Below are 14773 nucleotides of genomic sequence, written 5' to 3' on the forward strand. Positions count from 1 at the left end.
GCGAGCGGGCGCGTCGTTGCTAGTTACAGACGTCCGGCAATACCTTTGTGGCAGTCGAAGACAAACAACAACGACGGCGGAGGTGAAGGGTGCGGATACAAAGTAAGGGGGAGAAGGGCAGAGTGGAAGGAAATGAGACCAAGAGGGAGGATTGGGTGGGCCGGGGTTGTCGGGGTCCTATGTTATGGGTGTCCGGACTCCCGCAAGCCTTCCCCATGTTGTCTCCAATTTACAGGAGAAATCACGTTCTGACCGCCGCCCGAACCGATACAGGTTAGTGTTGGATGGCTTTCACGATCCAGACGGATGCGGGCGGAGATGTCCTTACTCCCTCCATTTCGTATTATAAAATAGTCTAACTTTTTCTAAATCAAATGTGCATAAAACCTTTTTAGTATGGTTGTGCGCTCATTTTAGTTTGCATGTAGTCTATATTAAAATATTCAAAACGTTTTATAATTTGGAAGAGAGTGATACGTTTTATTTCTCATTCTCTGCTGGCATCTCAAGATATTACGAGCTGGGCCTATATCTTGATTCTTGAGGTACAGTTTATACAAAATCATGAAACTACAGGGGTTTTCATGCACAAGAACAGCGCACCAAATAAACATTGCAGATTTATTACGACTGCGTAGCAGCAGCCAGTTCACACTGTGTCGCTGTCGCCCATTACTGCTCCGTCGTTGTTCACAGCGACGCCAACGCTGCACCCAGACCCCGCGAGATCCAGAGCCTAGCACTAGCAGGTCGGGGAGGAAGAAGGTCCAGGACCCGCGAGGCAGGGAGGCGATGGCGGGCAGCGGAGGCGGCGCGTACAGGGCGGAGGACGACTACGACTACCTCTTCAAGGCGGTGATCATCGGCGACTCCGGCGTCGGCAAGTCCAACCTGCTCTCGCGCTTCACCAAGAACGAGTTCTGCCTCGAATCCAAGTCCACCATCGGGGTCGAGTTCGCCACCCGCAGCCTCCAGGTCGACGGCAAGGTCGTCAAGGCCCAGATTTGGGACACCGCCGGCCAGGAGAGGTGACTGCCTGCTTGCCTCCCGTCTCTTAATTACCACCTCTTGCCGCTTCCCGTTAATAGCTGCTCAAATCGGCAGTAGTATTAGTAGTATGCTCGCCAGTATGGATTTGCTTTGCTTGCTTCATGATCTGTTTCTTAGGAACCAGGATGCTACCTTCCCTTGGCCATCCATTTGCTCTATCAAATTGGTTTGGTGATGCTGGTAATCGGATGATTGCTGCATTTTTGTTGCCAATCTAGACGATCTTGGTAGAGTGTGTACGGATGTGGGTTGGAGTGGGGTAGTAAATCAGTGGTTAATAGCAAATGAGGGTATCCCGTTCATGTCTGGGTTTCACTTGGTTGTTTCCTGCAGGGTAGATTGGACGCCCATTTGTGATTTAGCGCTTGGGACTTCCGTGTCTTACATCTATAAGTTAGTGGTTTGGGGATCAAGCAGTTGAAATCATTGTTGTGAGCTAGTGGTTGTAGTTTCATCTTTTATTGGCGTGCATACATGAATCAGTGGAGAGATGCATCGTGACATTGTTGGGTTGTGCACCAGCACACTTGGTGTGACCATGCGAGGGGTGTGCTTGGAGAAGGAAAGGTGTGTCACAAGTATTGGAAGATCTGTTGGCGTGGTCTTGGGGATGAAATGACCACTGCAGAGGGTTCATCTTGCTAGCTCTCATGGTAGAACTTAGTCATTGAATCACTGTGTTTCTGGCTTTCTGCATCATGTGGTGGCATAATTACACTTGTTCAACATAAGTTGGTTCCCAACTTAGTGCATCACCAATAGAAAGACATCACCAAAAAGTGGTGGGAGTAAAATTTACATCACCAAAAAGTGGTTTTTTTACATTACCAAAAACGTGCAACTCCAATAGATGATGTAAAATAGGGCAGCCGCGCCAATAGATGATGTAAAAATAGGCCAGCAACACGACGGCAGCCAACAGCAGCACAGCAATTTCAAGATCATTGCACACCTAATCAACAATATGTCAAATTCAACATCAACTCCACATAAGTGCATCATATCAAACATAGTCCATGATTCAACAAACAAAAGTGCACATAAACATAAAGATAAAACATAGTTTGCAGTCTTCCCTTCGCATTCTCAACAAAACCCTTCTCTTCCATGCCAAGATTCTCAACATCAAATGTCGTATCATATTCTTGCAATGGAAAATCTTGAGAGACAAAATCTTTGGTCACAACATTTGTCATGCGCATAAATGTGTCATCATCAAGACTACAAATGCACATACACGCAATCTCACATCCTATTCATGTGAACATGACAAAAAAATTAAAAACGAAGAAGTTTTTTTACCTTTGCGACATTTCATCGAACATGTTGGAGACAGTGGCCGAGGGCGTCGATGGCTCCTCCTCCACGGCCGACGGCGGGGCTTGAGGTGATCAGGGAGCAGGTGTGCCATCAGCAGCAGTACTTGCCGTGGGCGACGGCGGCAACGAAGCAGCCGCGGCCGTCTTCATCTTTTCGGTCGGGACGAAGCTGCGGCGGGGTCACGCGGCAGCCGCTTTGAGCCGCCACCACGTGGTTTGGCCGCGGCAGCCTTCTTCTTCGGCGGCGTTCCCATTCCGGCGGCGGCCACTGGAATGGCAGGAGACGCGGAGGTGGCCATGGCAAGGTGTGGTGGAGCGGCAGTGGTGGCCGTGGGGTCCATGGGGTTTGCTGGTGGCCGGCGTGAGGCGGGCGGGCGGCGGGAAGTTTTAGCGCGGCAGTTGGGGGTGTGCGCGCGGACGGCTATGCTTTGCTAGGGGCGCCTGGTGATGCAAATTTGCATCACCAAATGCCCTATTTTACATCTGGAGCAAATTGTGAGGTTTTTTTTTGCATCTACATCATCTGTTGGAGCACCGTTTTTGGGCCTTAGTGCTGTAAAATTCGGTTATTTTTACGTCTGCATCATCTATTAGAGATGCTCTTATCTGGCCTGTAGTACGATGCAAATGATTTTGGTCAGCTAGCTGTCTTGCCAGCAACTGAAGCAGCAGGTTATCGAGTCCACTTTAGAGGAGCAACATATTTTTTTTGGAACCGAGCTACCCCATTTTCCATCATTAACGGAAACAACGGTCACACAAAAGCAGGGGATGCAGAAAATAAGGAGCGGTTTTGATGCATCATGATGCAAGAATTCCCTTGATGAACCAATTCATGGATATGTATATCTGTAGTCTAGTAAACAAAGCATAGCAGAAAAACTATCAAATCAAGACTTAGCGCTGCAATTTATACTGCTCCTTATTTTCTGCAATCAGGTTTTCATCCTATAACCTGTGTCCGAGCCGAGAGTAGGCAGTGGGTTTCCTGATTGATAGGACAATATGATAGCTATGTGATTCCTGCTCGAGAATAAAGTGTTCACTAGGAAACAGGTCTCACAAATTTATTTTTTCCATCAACAAATTGACTCACATGCTACTGGAACTTGCAAATTGAGAAATTAGATATGAATGCTATGCAACTGTAATGGGAGACAATCATCCAATGCAAAATACAAAATAAGCTAGGGTGGATCATTACTTTTTTTACAGCGATTTATTTTCCCCTTGTATGATGTCTGACTCATGTTATACTTGTGGGATATTTTCTGTTTAGCGTGTTGATATGTAAGTTCAATATCCCCTCTCCTATTCTTCGAGCCACCTTGATTATTGTTTAGATATAGACTCATACTTGCAGACATTTGTTCTGCTTTACCTCTGGCTTCTTAGAGATAGACTTGTATGCTTACCAAAGGAACATTACTGTTACTTCTATGACCTCTAATTGAGGATACTGACTATGAAGTTGAGGATTGTTTGCTCATGCCCACCATGTTGGTCTTGTTTATCTGGTTTTAGAGGAGAGGAAAAAGTGTGGCCCATCCCATGTCTCTTGCCCTTATCAGTGGCACCGCTAGCAGTTGGCACATGAATTCAATTATTCTGTAGTTTCATCACTAACAAAGCTTTCATCCTTGACACACAAAGTGTATATTATATGACATTTCACATCCGAATAAAACCTTGGCTCCATTTCCAAAAAACATCCGAATAAAACCTTGGCTAAGAGATTGTGCTGTTCATTCTGAGATCTGCTGCACTGTATGATATTCGATGTTCACAACATTTATTTTCACTCTTACGTAATTGCTGTTTGTGTAGATCATTTCTAGCACGACTGGTGGGATCAACACTGGTCACTAGCAGCACCTATATTTTGCATCCCTTTTTTGCTCAGTTATATGATTGCCTGATATTTTTTTCTCTTCATTTGTCAGATACCGTGCTATCACAAGTGCCTATTATAGAGGAGCAGTAGGCGCGTTGCTTGTGTATGATGTCACTCGCCGTGCTACATTCGACAATGTGGCACGCTGGCTAAAAGAGCTGAGAGATCACACTGATGCTAGCATTGTTGTCATGTTAGTTGGCAACAAATCTGATCTTCGTCACCTGGTGGCTGTTTCAACTGAAGATGGGCAGGAATATGCTGAGGCGGAGTCACTGTACTTCATGGAAACATCTGCATTAGACGCGACAAATGTAGACAACGCTTTCTCAGAAGTTTTGACTCAGATATACCGAATTGCGAGCAGGAAGACGGTTGATGCAGGAGACGACGGCTCATCTGCCCCAAGCAAAGGGGAGAATATAAATGTGAAAGACGACGTGTCTTCGCTGAAGAGAGCCGGCTGCTGCTCGAGTTAGGGTATAGATGCATTATTATTTGTTGCGTTTTCTACTGGTTGGTGTATCTTGTATTGCAACGAAACAGATTTGTTGATTCTCTCATTTTGCTGCAGTTCTGGTGATGGTTAGGCTGGTTCAGCTTTCACCTGAAAACTGTTTATCTCAGATTGATAATGAGCTTTCACCTGAAAACTGTTTATGTCAGATTGATAATGATATTCTGCGAGGTACTTTGTTTACAGTAGGATCTGAGCAATATCACACTGCCTATTTTTATCAGAACCGTGTAGGAGAACTGCATGTAATGTATTATGACAGAAATAGAAAGTACAAGCTGGCCAAGAATCCTGCATAAGTAGAGAAAACACACTAAAAAACAACCTGCGAACTTATAACAGGCAAAATTGAACATTTCCATCACTAGCAGTGGCCCATTGGCGAGCGTCGTCTTTCATTTGCATTTTTTTTTGCGGGAAATCTTTCATTTGCAATTGGTGTGTTCGAACTTAAGCTGACGCAACAGTATTAAAAAACAGATTTAAATAGAACCCATAGCTCGAGAAAAAACAAAAGAGATCATGCTAGTAAGTTAACTCAAACTGGCCTCTGAATTCTTTTTTTGCTATTACTCAATTGGTAAGACCTGAATCGGTGAAATGGTAGGTTCTAGTTGTGCACATGTAAAAAAGAATCATATACTCCCTCCGTAACAAAATGTATGGCATTTTTTTATGCCCTACGCAAAACCAAAAAACGTGTTACATTTTGGTACAGAGAGAGTAGTATTAGTTTTGCACTTTTTAGTGCGTGTTTCGAAGTGGAGCTGTGGGGGTGACGTAATTAGCAAAACAGGCCAGCCAGTTTTTTTTAGTAACTCTCGCTCAACAGGCCTGCCAGTTTTTTTTTCTTTTGATGTTCGTCACTGCGTGCTGCGGCACTTGACACTGGTAGGCCCATGTAGATCGAAGAGGTAAGTACACGGTGGTTTGTTACCTACCAAGCGGCCCAGCCCACGATAAGAAGGCCAGGCTTGGCAACGATCAATGAATGTCTCTCTCTTTCTCGCTTCTGCAAAAAAAAAGTCCCTCTCTCGCTCACGTCAGTTGAGAACAGCTTCCAATTTGTTTTCTCTTGCCGGTTTGATTCTTCAGCTAAGGATAATGACTCCAAACAGGACGCAACGTCATATGTTTGATCCGTCGATCGCAAGCTTGGCCGGATGTGACATTTTTCTACGATTGCTAGCTGTCAGCCCTTTCCCCTCGTCTATGCCTTCATGCACTTTTCATCGTACCTCTTACTCCCTTCATCCCATAATATAGTGTCAAAAATGTTTTTTATATTATGAGACGAGGGAGTAGAATCCAAGTAAAATCATAGTATCGTTGCAGTTTTTTTTACCAAGAGATCATAATCCTGGGACGCTGACATAGAATCATTCAACAGCTAATCCCAAGGTACTTATAGTGGTGTAGTAAGTACCTAGCTGTAATTAATGCCGTGGGACGTGGATCAATAAGCATGTGATGGGGAGTTAATTCGTCCAGGCTTCTGCCTTTAAACAAAACACGGGTGGGAGAATCTTTGCTGCGATGACGCTGTGATGCAGAGCAGTTCAGCATAGATATAATACCTGTGAGTGTGCTTCCTAACCCGTAGGATAAGATAGTTAACCGTCCATTGGAGTGCTATAGGCGAGAGCACCACGAATCTAGTACCTACTCACCATCCATCGGTTCCCAACTCCTGGAGCATCATCGGCTCGAATGCAACGCCAAGGATTCGCGTCGAGTACGTACGTAGTAGTACTCATTCATTTCGCTTTTCCTGCCTGCCCTTTTTTTTCGCTTTTCCTGCCTGCCTGGATGGCTGGATAGATGGATCGGTCGAGTTGGCTGGATCTTTTCATGCCAGGCCCAACCCAACCCAACCCAATAATTTGTTTGTCTGGTTGTAGGTAGATTCCTGTCCCGAAAATATCGCGACCGGGCAGGGGGGCCGACGGCGACAGGCCACGAATACGGTGCAGGGATAGAGACCGAATTCAAGACGTCGCACTCGAAGACGGCGTACGCGACCCGGCCCGGCACGCAAAATTCCCGGGGATTATTGGTGCAGCCGTCCGTCCGCGCCGTGGCATTTGCTCCGCCGGCCCGCGCCAGGCACCAAATTACCAGGCCGGCCGTGGCCGGCAAGGATTGTGGCGCGGCAGCGCACGCGGATCCGCGTGGCGAGGACGGCATGTGGCGGCCTCGTGCGCTCCCCCCCCCCCCCCCCCCCCCCCCCCCCCCCAAACCACCATCCCGCGCCACTTGCCCACCGGGCGAGGAGTGTGTGTGTGTGCGTCTTATCTGCGCTGCGCGTCACGGGGGACGAGGAGGACGCCTGAAAATGCCAACCTTTCGCTGCTTTTCGGTGGAATCGGACGTGCATCGTGACCGGAACTGCTCCCGGAGCGGCGCGGGCAGCACAGCACAGGCACGGGCACGGCCTTGGATATGGCGAGCGCGATGGAACCGAGGGAGTAAAATAAGCGGAAAGCCACCATTGAACAGTGAAATCCCTTTGATCTGATCCAGGCTATGTACTACACCTCCAAATTACTCCGGGTAAAAACTACGGCCGGAGGAAAGGAAAAGAAAGGGGGAAAACGGGATCGGAACGGGAGGCGCGGTGAATAGTCAGGAGCAGGGCGCGGTGGCCGGCAGGGCCAGGTCGCGCCGGCGGCCGAACACGATGGCGCACTCCGGGAGCTCGCCCAGCCCCGCGAAGAGCGCGTCCTCCCCCTGCAGCTCGCGTTCCCAGTCCTCCGGCGGCGGCGCCACGTCGAACGCCGGCACGTACAGCGCCGTCCGGGGCCACGTCGGGTACTGGTCGAACCACCCGAAGTCGAAGCTCTCCTCCTCCTCGGCCGCCGCGGTCACCGTCGTGATCGCCGCGGGGTCGGCCAGGCCGATGACAGGCTTCTGCTCATGCTCCTCCTCCTGCTCTTGCTCCGGCGCCTCAGGCCCGTGCTCGGGCTGGCACTCCACCGGCGTGCCGGGCTCGGGCTTGGGCTCCACCAGGCGCGGGGAGGACTTGGTGGGGTGGCAGCCGGTCTTGGGCGCCGGCCACGGGTGGTTGTGATCGTAGGAGTAGGTGACGAGTAGCACGGTGGGGTCGGCGCGGCTGCGCTCCACCTGCTTCCTCGCCGGGCACCCCTTGGAGCTGCTGCAGCGGTAGTACCCCCTGAACACAACACGCGACAGCCATTCACAGAAATTAGTAAGTAACTGATGATTTTAATTGCCGCAAAGGAATTACCAGCCTGTCCTGCAAAGCTGCATGTATCTATGGTGGGTAGGCGTAGTTACCGCGGGTAGGGGGATCCCTTGATGGGCTTCTGGCCGTACTTGCGCCACGCCCACGAGTCCGGCGGCGGCGGGCCCTCGCCGTTGGTCTTGGCCCGCTCGCCGCACTCGGCAATCGGCACCGACACCACCCTCTTCTCCACGGATCTCCGGCTGCAACCAATCGCCAAACGAACATACTCGTTCAATCCTCCGCCGCCTAATCAAGATTCGAGATTCGACCGGTTCCATGGATGGATGGAGATGGAGATGCGTGTGTATGTACGTACCTGCGCTTGGGCGGCGGCAGCGGGGACGACGGCGAGGGGTGGTCGCGCTTGCTCTGGCCTCCGCCGGGCGACTCGGCGTCGGCGGGCGGCTGCTCGTCGACGGAGTCGGCCCGCGGCGAGTCCGTGCCGGTGCTGCAGTCCGACATCGCCTAGCCTAGCCTAGGTATCCACGCCCGGCCCCGGCGGAATCGGACACGGACGGACGGAGCTATCTAGCCTCTGGACGCGTAACAGAGCGGAAGTCCCGGCCCGGCGGCTGGCTGGCTGCCTGGCTGCCCCGGATAAAAAGCTCAAAGCGAAACCAACCCCCACTTTCCGAAAGCGTATATATCTGTGGGCTGGGCCTTGGCGATGATCACTGGCCACCGCAACAGAGTGTACCACTATCAGGACGGAGGAGGGGGCGAGGGGTGTAGTAGTACAGGGAGGGCCGGGTCGAGTGATGGGGGGATGGTGGAAATGGTGGCGGATGGATGGATGGGTGCAGCTTTCAATGATCCGCCCCCGCTACGTGCGCGTTTGTATATGTGCGCTGGTGGACGGACGCTTTTGTTTATGCGCACGATGTTGCCATCCACCGGGTGCAGCGCCTACTACTGTATGCAATGGAATGGGATGTGCTGTGTGTGTGCGCGCAGCGTTTTCGCCTGTTTGTTTAGCGTTTGGCGCAGTCCCCGCCTCCGGCTCCGTGTTCTGGATTGGATCGCTCTCCCTCCTTCCTCCCTCGCTGTCGCGTACAGGAGGAGGAGGGCGACGTGTTGGGGCCGGGGGCACGATTAAATTAGCGGAGGCTGCGATGGCGACGCCCACGCTAACCGATCTGGCCAATCATGTCCGTGGCCTTGCCTCCCGCCCCATGTACACACATGGCGCATCTTTTGTTTTGTGCATGTGCGGAGCCGGAGCGAGATGATGATGATGATGTACTTTGCCGCCTGCCTGCCTCATCCAGCGAGCCGCCCGTGATCATGTAGTATGTAGCAGGTGTCGGGTTCGCTAAATTCGGTACCGATCCAGCTGGAGCATCAGATTCTATTTCGACGGCCAGGATACGTCGATGCACGCTACCACTCTGCATGTCTCTCAGTTTTTGACCCGTAGCGCAAGCAGAGGGTTCTGTGAGTACTGCTTGCTACTCCCTCCGTTCGAAAAAGCTTTTCCCTCATCCATTTGATGTACAATCTTAAGACAAGCTTTTTCGGACGGAGGAAGTACGTGCCTACATCGATCATACTTGATGCGCCATGCAGATGCTCTAGTGAACACACTATTTCGTGTCGAATCATTACGAACCCTGTAGAACTGGCTCTATTTGCAAGTACTGGTACGTCTGCAAGCGTACGCGCGAAAACCGATTACTGTCGAACGTATGCAGGCACGTAGTTGGTCGAAGCTCGAAGGTGAATGGCGAGATCCATGCATCAGATCAGATTCAGATGGTGCCAAGGTCCATCTATCCATCAATTAATGATCCATGTGAGCCGCTGGGAAACTGCACTGCGGCTACTTGTTAATTCCATCTTACACTGTCAGTACTTCACGGTATCTTTACACGGACTCTGCCTGACAGAAAAAAGCTTGTTAAATTTGGCGTGGGTATATTGTAATGCTGCTTTGGCAGTACATATAGCTAACTAATGCTTTAGTACAGTACAGCTTACCAAAAGAAAATTTAGAGTACAGCACAAGATCGATGCAAGGTACTCGCAATAGTACTATAGTGCAGGCACAGTAGGCGTACTCTGAGACTTGCTACTGCAAAGTGGTCCCGGCGTTCAGCGCGATCGAGCTGGGGCTTGGCTTCCCATCCCATGCCAGCGAAATGCGTTCCCACGTGCACTTTCTTTTCTGTCTCGGCGACACTAATATGTGATTGTGACGTGCTCCAACTCGAGTCTGTTCCCTCTCGTCCATATGATGGCGTCTAGAAGCCTTGTTTTGCCGGCCTCTTCTCATTTTCAGGCTTCCCGGTCCTGACCCCGACCATACAATACTCTTTTCGTGCCTTTAACCGAAGTGTGCCCTTTTCTTGTTTCATCCGTGATCGTTCTTTTTCTCGATTCCTACTAATTTGCTCCATGAAGCTTTTTCTTTTCGGGTGAAAAAATTACTCGCTGCGATCCAAAAAGGAAGCCACGACACTCTTTTTTGAATCGAAGAGAGTATTGCACGTCCGATTAAGCAAACATTTAAAAATAGTAAAAAAAATCAATAAGGAAAGTGGAACTCTTTTGCGACAAGTATAGTCTAGCATAATACTCATGTCTATAGTTTTGGGACAAAATGAGCTATGTCGTATTTTGAGCGAAAAAATAGAAGTGCAGCTACAAAAACTGTGAACAGTTGTTGGAGACAGAGAAAAAATGGCTGTTTAATATCTTATCAGTTCAGAAAGAAATTCGAGCAATGATAATCATGTTACTGTAGAGGATATGGAGTTTACGGAATGAAACACTTCATGGCAAGTCGACTCCATCTACAGAAATATCAGTGACTTTCTTGTGCAACTATTTAAGTTCCTATACTCAAGTACATAACTATGGAATAGAGGATATTATTAAAGGGAAAATGAACATGGAAGAGTCCTGTAGGGCGGTTCCTGTGGCGAAGCAAAAGAAACCATGGCCAAAACCCCCGCCTGGCTGGGTTGCGCTATTGGTAGATGGGTTCTCCGTCAAGGACACCAGATCGGCAGGCTCAGGTATGGTATTAAGAAACCCAGATGGTGTAGTCATTTTCTCGGCTTATAGATACATGTTTCATTGTCAGGATGCACTGGAGTCTGAAATAAGTGCAGCATTGGGAGGTGTCTCATTCAATTTATAACAGTTGGAGCTACCCATTGTGATTCAATCTGACAGTGTTGTTGTAATTGCTGCATTGATGGATGATTCTCTGAATAAATTTTCTTATGGACACTTTATAATGGAAGTCAAGAAGCTTTTGGAACCCCGTGATTTTGTTCTGCAGAAGATTGATCACATTCAAAATAGTGTTGTTTATAGTTTAGCTAATATTGGTAGATCTGGAGGTCGCACCGCTTTTTGGTTGCGCCGTGTTCCAGACAGTGTTTCTAATTTTGTTTTAGCGGACTGTAACACTATTTCAGAGGAATAAAATCATACCCTTCTCACAAAAAGAATCAAAAAACAAGAACAATAGTGTTTATATAGTGTTGATTATGTTGTATTTTGCTCAAAATACGTTGTAAATCACCCCCCCCCCCTCCCGAAACGTGAGTATTATCTAGACCATCTTTCTTGCCACAAAGCTTCAAAAATATTTGATTATTTTTCTTAAAAGAATATCAATTCAGGTGCGCCTAGACCTAAGTTCCACAATGTATTTTTGGTAATAATGTCCTTCATTCTTCCATCTTTTGTTATAATTCACTTGGAGGACCTGAACCAATCCACGTGATGGTTCAACCCTCTAATTTAGCAAAGTTGCTAAACAATCACTAACATTATTTTGAGTTCACCTTACATGAGCAGTACAAGTTTCACAAAGAGAGGGGAGATGTTTAATTTCCTGGACCAGAGAGGAGTATACTGATCTATCCAGATCCCGTGCCTGGATCAACTATACTGCAACGAGCGAGTCCATCTCAACTACAATAGAAGAATCACACCTCTATAATGCTAAATACAATTCCTCCATAGCCGCACACAACTCTGCCTCAAGAGCATCCAGACACGAGAAAAGTTGTGTGGGAAGAAGAAGAAACACCCTTGAAATTTGAATCATGTCAGCTCCAACAAGTCCATCAGCAGAGTAAGATCCATCAACATTCATTTTCATCCAGCCCTCGCTTGGTGCATCCATCTGGCTAGATTATCAGAGATTCTATCATGAGAAATTGGCCTCATTATTTCATGAGTGGGCTTAGATAAGTGGTCATAATATACCATCGTCTTCCCATTTGTAGGATCGGCCTTCGATTTTAACTTCACAACGATCAACGAATGAAGGTAGCTACATAGAAATCTTTGTGAAATGTCAAGTGGTGGAGGCTCCTTATGGTGCAATACCTCATTCCATATATGCGAGCAACACCACTGATTCATAAGTAATATGCCATGATCATTCTCGGTCATGGGGTCCAAGGCATGCAATAGCCACTATGTTAATGCTCTCCGCCTTGGCAAGGACCGGCAACCTCCAGACCTCCACTAGTACAGCGAGGTGCTATACAAACGGTTTTTAACCCCTTTTCGCGACAGCATTTGTAATCGTCGTCTAGTGAGTGACGGTGATAGGGGGGTCCTTCCCACACAACCCAGAAAACCGTTGGGGATATTCCCTTCTAACACACACGCTGGGCAAAATGAGATCGTGTGCGACCAGCGACCGCTCAAATACGGAAATACGTATAATAGAGCTAAAAAATACAATTATACAGGTGAAATTGTTTTCGGGTGCAAGTACATTCCACACAGTCAGTCCCCGCTAAATGTTTCCGTTGTATGTACATCCCACACAATCGCTCCAAGAAAAACGTTTCCGTTCACACGTACATCACACACAATTTTTCCCGTTAAATCGTTTGTGATAGTGTTGCCATTGCACACGATATTAACAATTTTATCGTCTGCGTTATTAATGCATCACACATGTGCGTAGAAGAAACTATGTGGCAATGCTGTCCATCACACACAGTTTTTATGTGATAAACGTTTTCGCTGGGTGGCCTAACGCAAACAGTTTTCAAGAGAATGTCGTGTGTGATTGTTCATTAATCTAACACGGTTTATTCCTAAAAACTGTGTGCGTTATTGAATGCATCACACACGATATTTTCTCAATAACCTTTGCAATAGAAAAAAAAACCCAATTAGCAGGCTAATTATCTAATTATTAATAATCCATTTATTAATATAATTGACATTTCATATTAAGCACACAATATATTTCATTTTTATAATTGAAATACACTAGAGTACAATATCATATAGCTTCAGCACTCAGCTACCCTTTTACACAACTACACCAGGACCAAGTTTCACATACAACATCTATAACCTTTCGAAATTAGCATCATAGATGGTACATAGACAGATGTATCTCATCTGGAAAACTGCTGAAATAAAAGGCGAATATTGAGCCTTCATTGATGTTGAAGGTCTATGTAACTTTAGTCAGTGCCTATGGATGATTGACCGTCCATCCTTCGTCCTCTTCAGGAACACTTCAATATTGAACTGTGGGTGTTGTATGAATACCTTTCTCGCCTCCTGACCATATAGGTGGTTTGAGAGGTAATCATCAGTGAACTGCTTTGGAAAGGCCTGAAAACAAGGATATGCATAAATATCTTCTCTATATTGAAGATGGGGCACAGAAATAAAAAAAAGTAAGGTATAATAGTTAGTATCATCCTATAGTGAACTGATGTCTTCTACATTGTGCAGACAAAGATTTTGTTGTTTTTTGTCGCTAATTTCTTTATCCTAATAATCTTTCTGAGTTTCTTGACTTGACTGATATTCATGGACAACTCATTTTCTCATATACAAAAAGGGTCGAACAGTGGGTCAAAACCTCTGACAGCAGAACATATATGTGCAAGACCAAATTGTTAAAAACCTAAATATTAGAATGGTTCCTGCAATTGCACAATAATGTGCTATTAGACAACGGACCATGCACGTGCTAACCTCGATTGTAAACCTCAGTGCTTCCCATTGTTTCCCTACAACACATATAAGGTAGTTAGTCACCGGGTTAAGTAAGGGTTCGCATGCTATGAGTAAAATATGTTGATGAAAAATAAGCACATTGTAGATTAATCATATTAATTCAAGCCACATGGAAAATTCATTTATCCAAACCAAGTATGATTAAGAATTAGGAAATATAGCACTTGTGTATGTTTGTCATGTATTAAGTGCAGCCAAATTCGATTTATTCCTCACACGCACAACAATACAAAATTCTACCAACGACAATTGGACATCACATTGCAGAATTGAACCAAGCAGTTAACTAAACACCATAACAAATGAACCAAACTTTAACTAAGCACCACATTGCACAATATAACATACTCCTAATAGAAGATCAGACAGTTAACCAAACCAAGCATGCTTAACAACTTGAAAATATAGCAATTGTATTTGTTTCTCATTTATTTAGTACAGCCAAATTCAATTTATTTCTCACATGGTATACAATAACAAAATGCACCCACAACAATTGAACATCGCATTGCAGAATTGAACTGGCGCGGGGGAGGGGGCGGGGAGGTAGATATTTCCACGGAAGCCGAGTCGGGCGGGAAGCTTGCGCGGGAACCTGCGAGGTTGCGCGGGAATGGGCTCACCGACGATTCATTGGCGCCACTTCGAGCCACCGTTTGACCAAAAGAACGCCCTTGCGCGCTATGCAAGCTTACGCTGTAAGCCGTCTGCGGCAGCGGGGTAACAAGACG

At 47.0% G+C, this 14773-nt stretch overlaps 2 protein-coding genes across 2 annotated transcripts; one reads left to right on the forward strand and one right to left on the reverse strand.

The window, feature by feature from the left end:
* The first annotated feature begins 632 nt into the window (after nucleotides 1–632).
* Nucleotides 633–4916, forward strand: LOC125544765 (ras-related protein RIC2). Its single transcript, XM_048708517.2, has 2 exons — nucleotides 633–1028; nucleotides 4313–4916. The coding sequence occupies exons 1-2, from the start codon at nucleotides 793–795 to the stop codon at nucleotides 4740–4742; spliced, it is 666 nt and encodes a 221-aa protein (XP_048564474.2). The 5' UTR covers nucleotides 633–792; the 3' UTR covers nucleotides 4743–4916.
* Nucleotides 4917–7271: 2355 nt separating this feature from the next.
* On the reverse strand, nucleotides 7272–8863 carry LOC147980321 (putative WRKY transcription factor 65). Its single transcript, XM_087547513.1, has 3 exons — nucleotides 8344–8863; nucleotides 8078–8227; nucleotides 7272–7952 (listed from the first exon to the last, which is right to left on the reverse strand). The coding sequence occupies exons 1-3, from the start codon at nucleotides 8487–8489 to the stop codon at nucleotides 7406–7408; spliced, it is 843 nt and encodes a 280-aa protein (XP_087403639.1). The 5' UTR covers nucleotides 8490–8863; the 3' UTR covers nucleotides 7272–7405.
* Nucleotides 8864–14773: the final 5910 nt, after the last annotated feature.

Source organism: Triticum urartu, chromosome 3A, assembly GCF_056163025.1.
Source record: "Triticum urartu cultivar PI428250 chromosome 3A, HENAU_Tu73, whole genome shotgun sequence".
NCBI classification, from domain to species: domain Eukaryota; kingdom Viridiplantae; phylum Streptophyta; class Magnoliopsida; order Poales; family Poaceae; genus Triticum; species Triticum urartu.

Bases quoted from the DNA above. Each gene is read 5' to 3' on its own strand.
- LOC125544765 (XM_048708517.2), top strand. From the start codon at position 793: ATGGCGGGCAGCGGAGGCGGCGCGTACAGGGCGGAGGACGACTACGAC. The intron at 1,029-4,312 runs GTGACTGCCTGC...TTCATTTGTCAG, and splicing joins GACACCGCCGGCCAGGAGAG to ATACCGTGCTATCACAAGTG.
- LOC147980321 (XM_087547513.1), bottom strand. From the start codon at position 8,489: ATGTCGGACTGCAGCACCGGCACGGACTCGCCGCGGGCCGACTCCGTC. The intron at 8,228-8,343 runs GTACGTACATAC...GATTGGTTGCAG, and splicing joins CTGCCGCCGCCCAAGCGCAG to CCGGAGATCCGTGGAGAAGA. The intron at 7,953-8,077 runs GTAACTACGCCT...TGTTGTGTTCAG, and splicing joins AAGGGATCCCCCTACCCGCG to GGGGTACTACCGCTGCAGCA.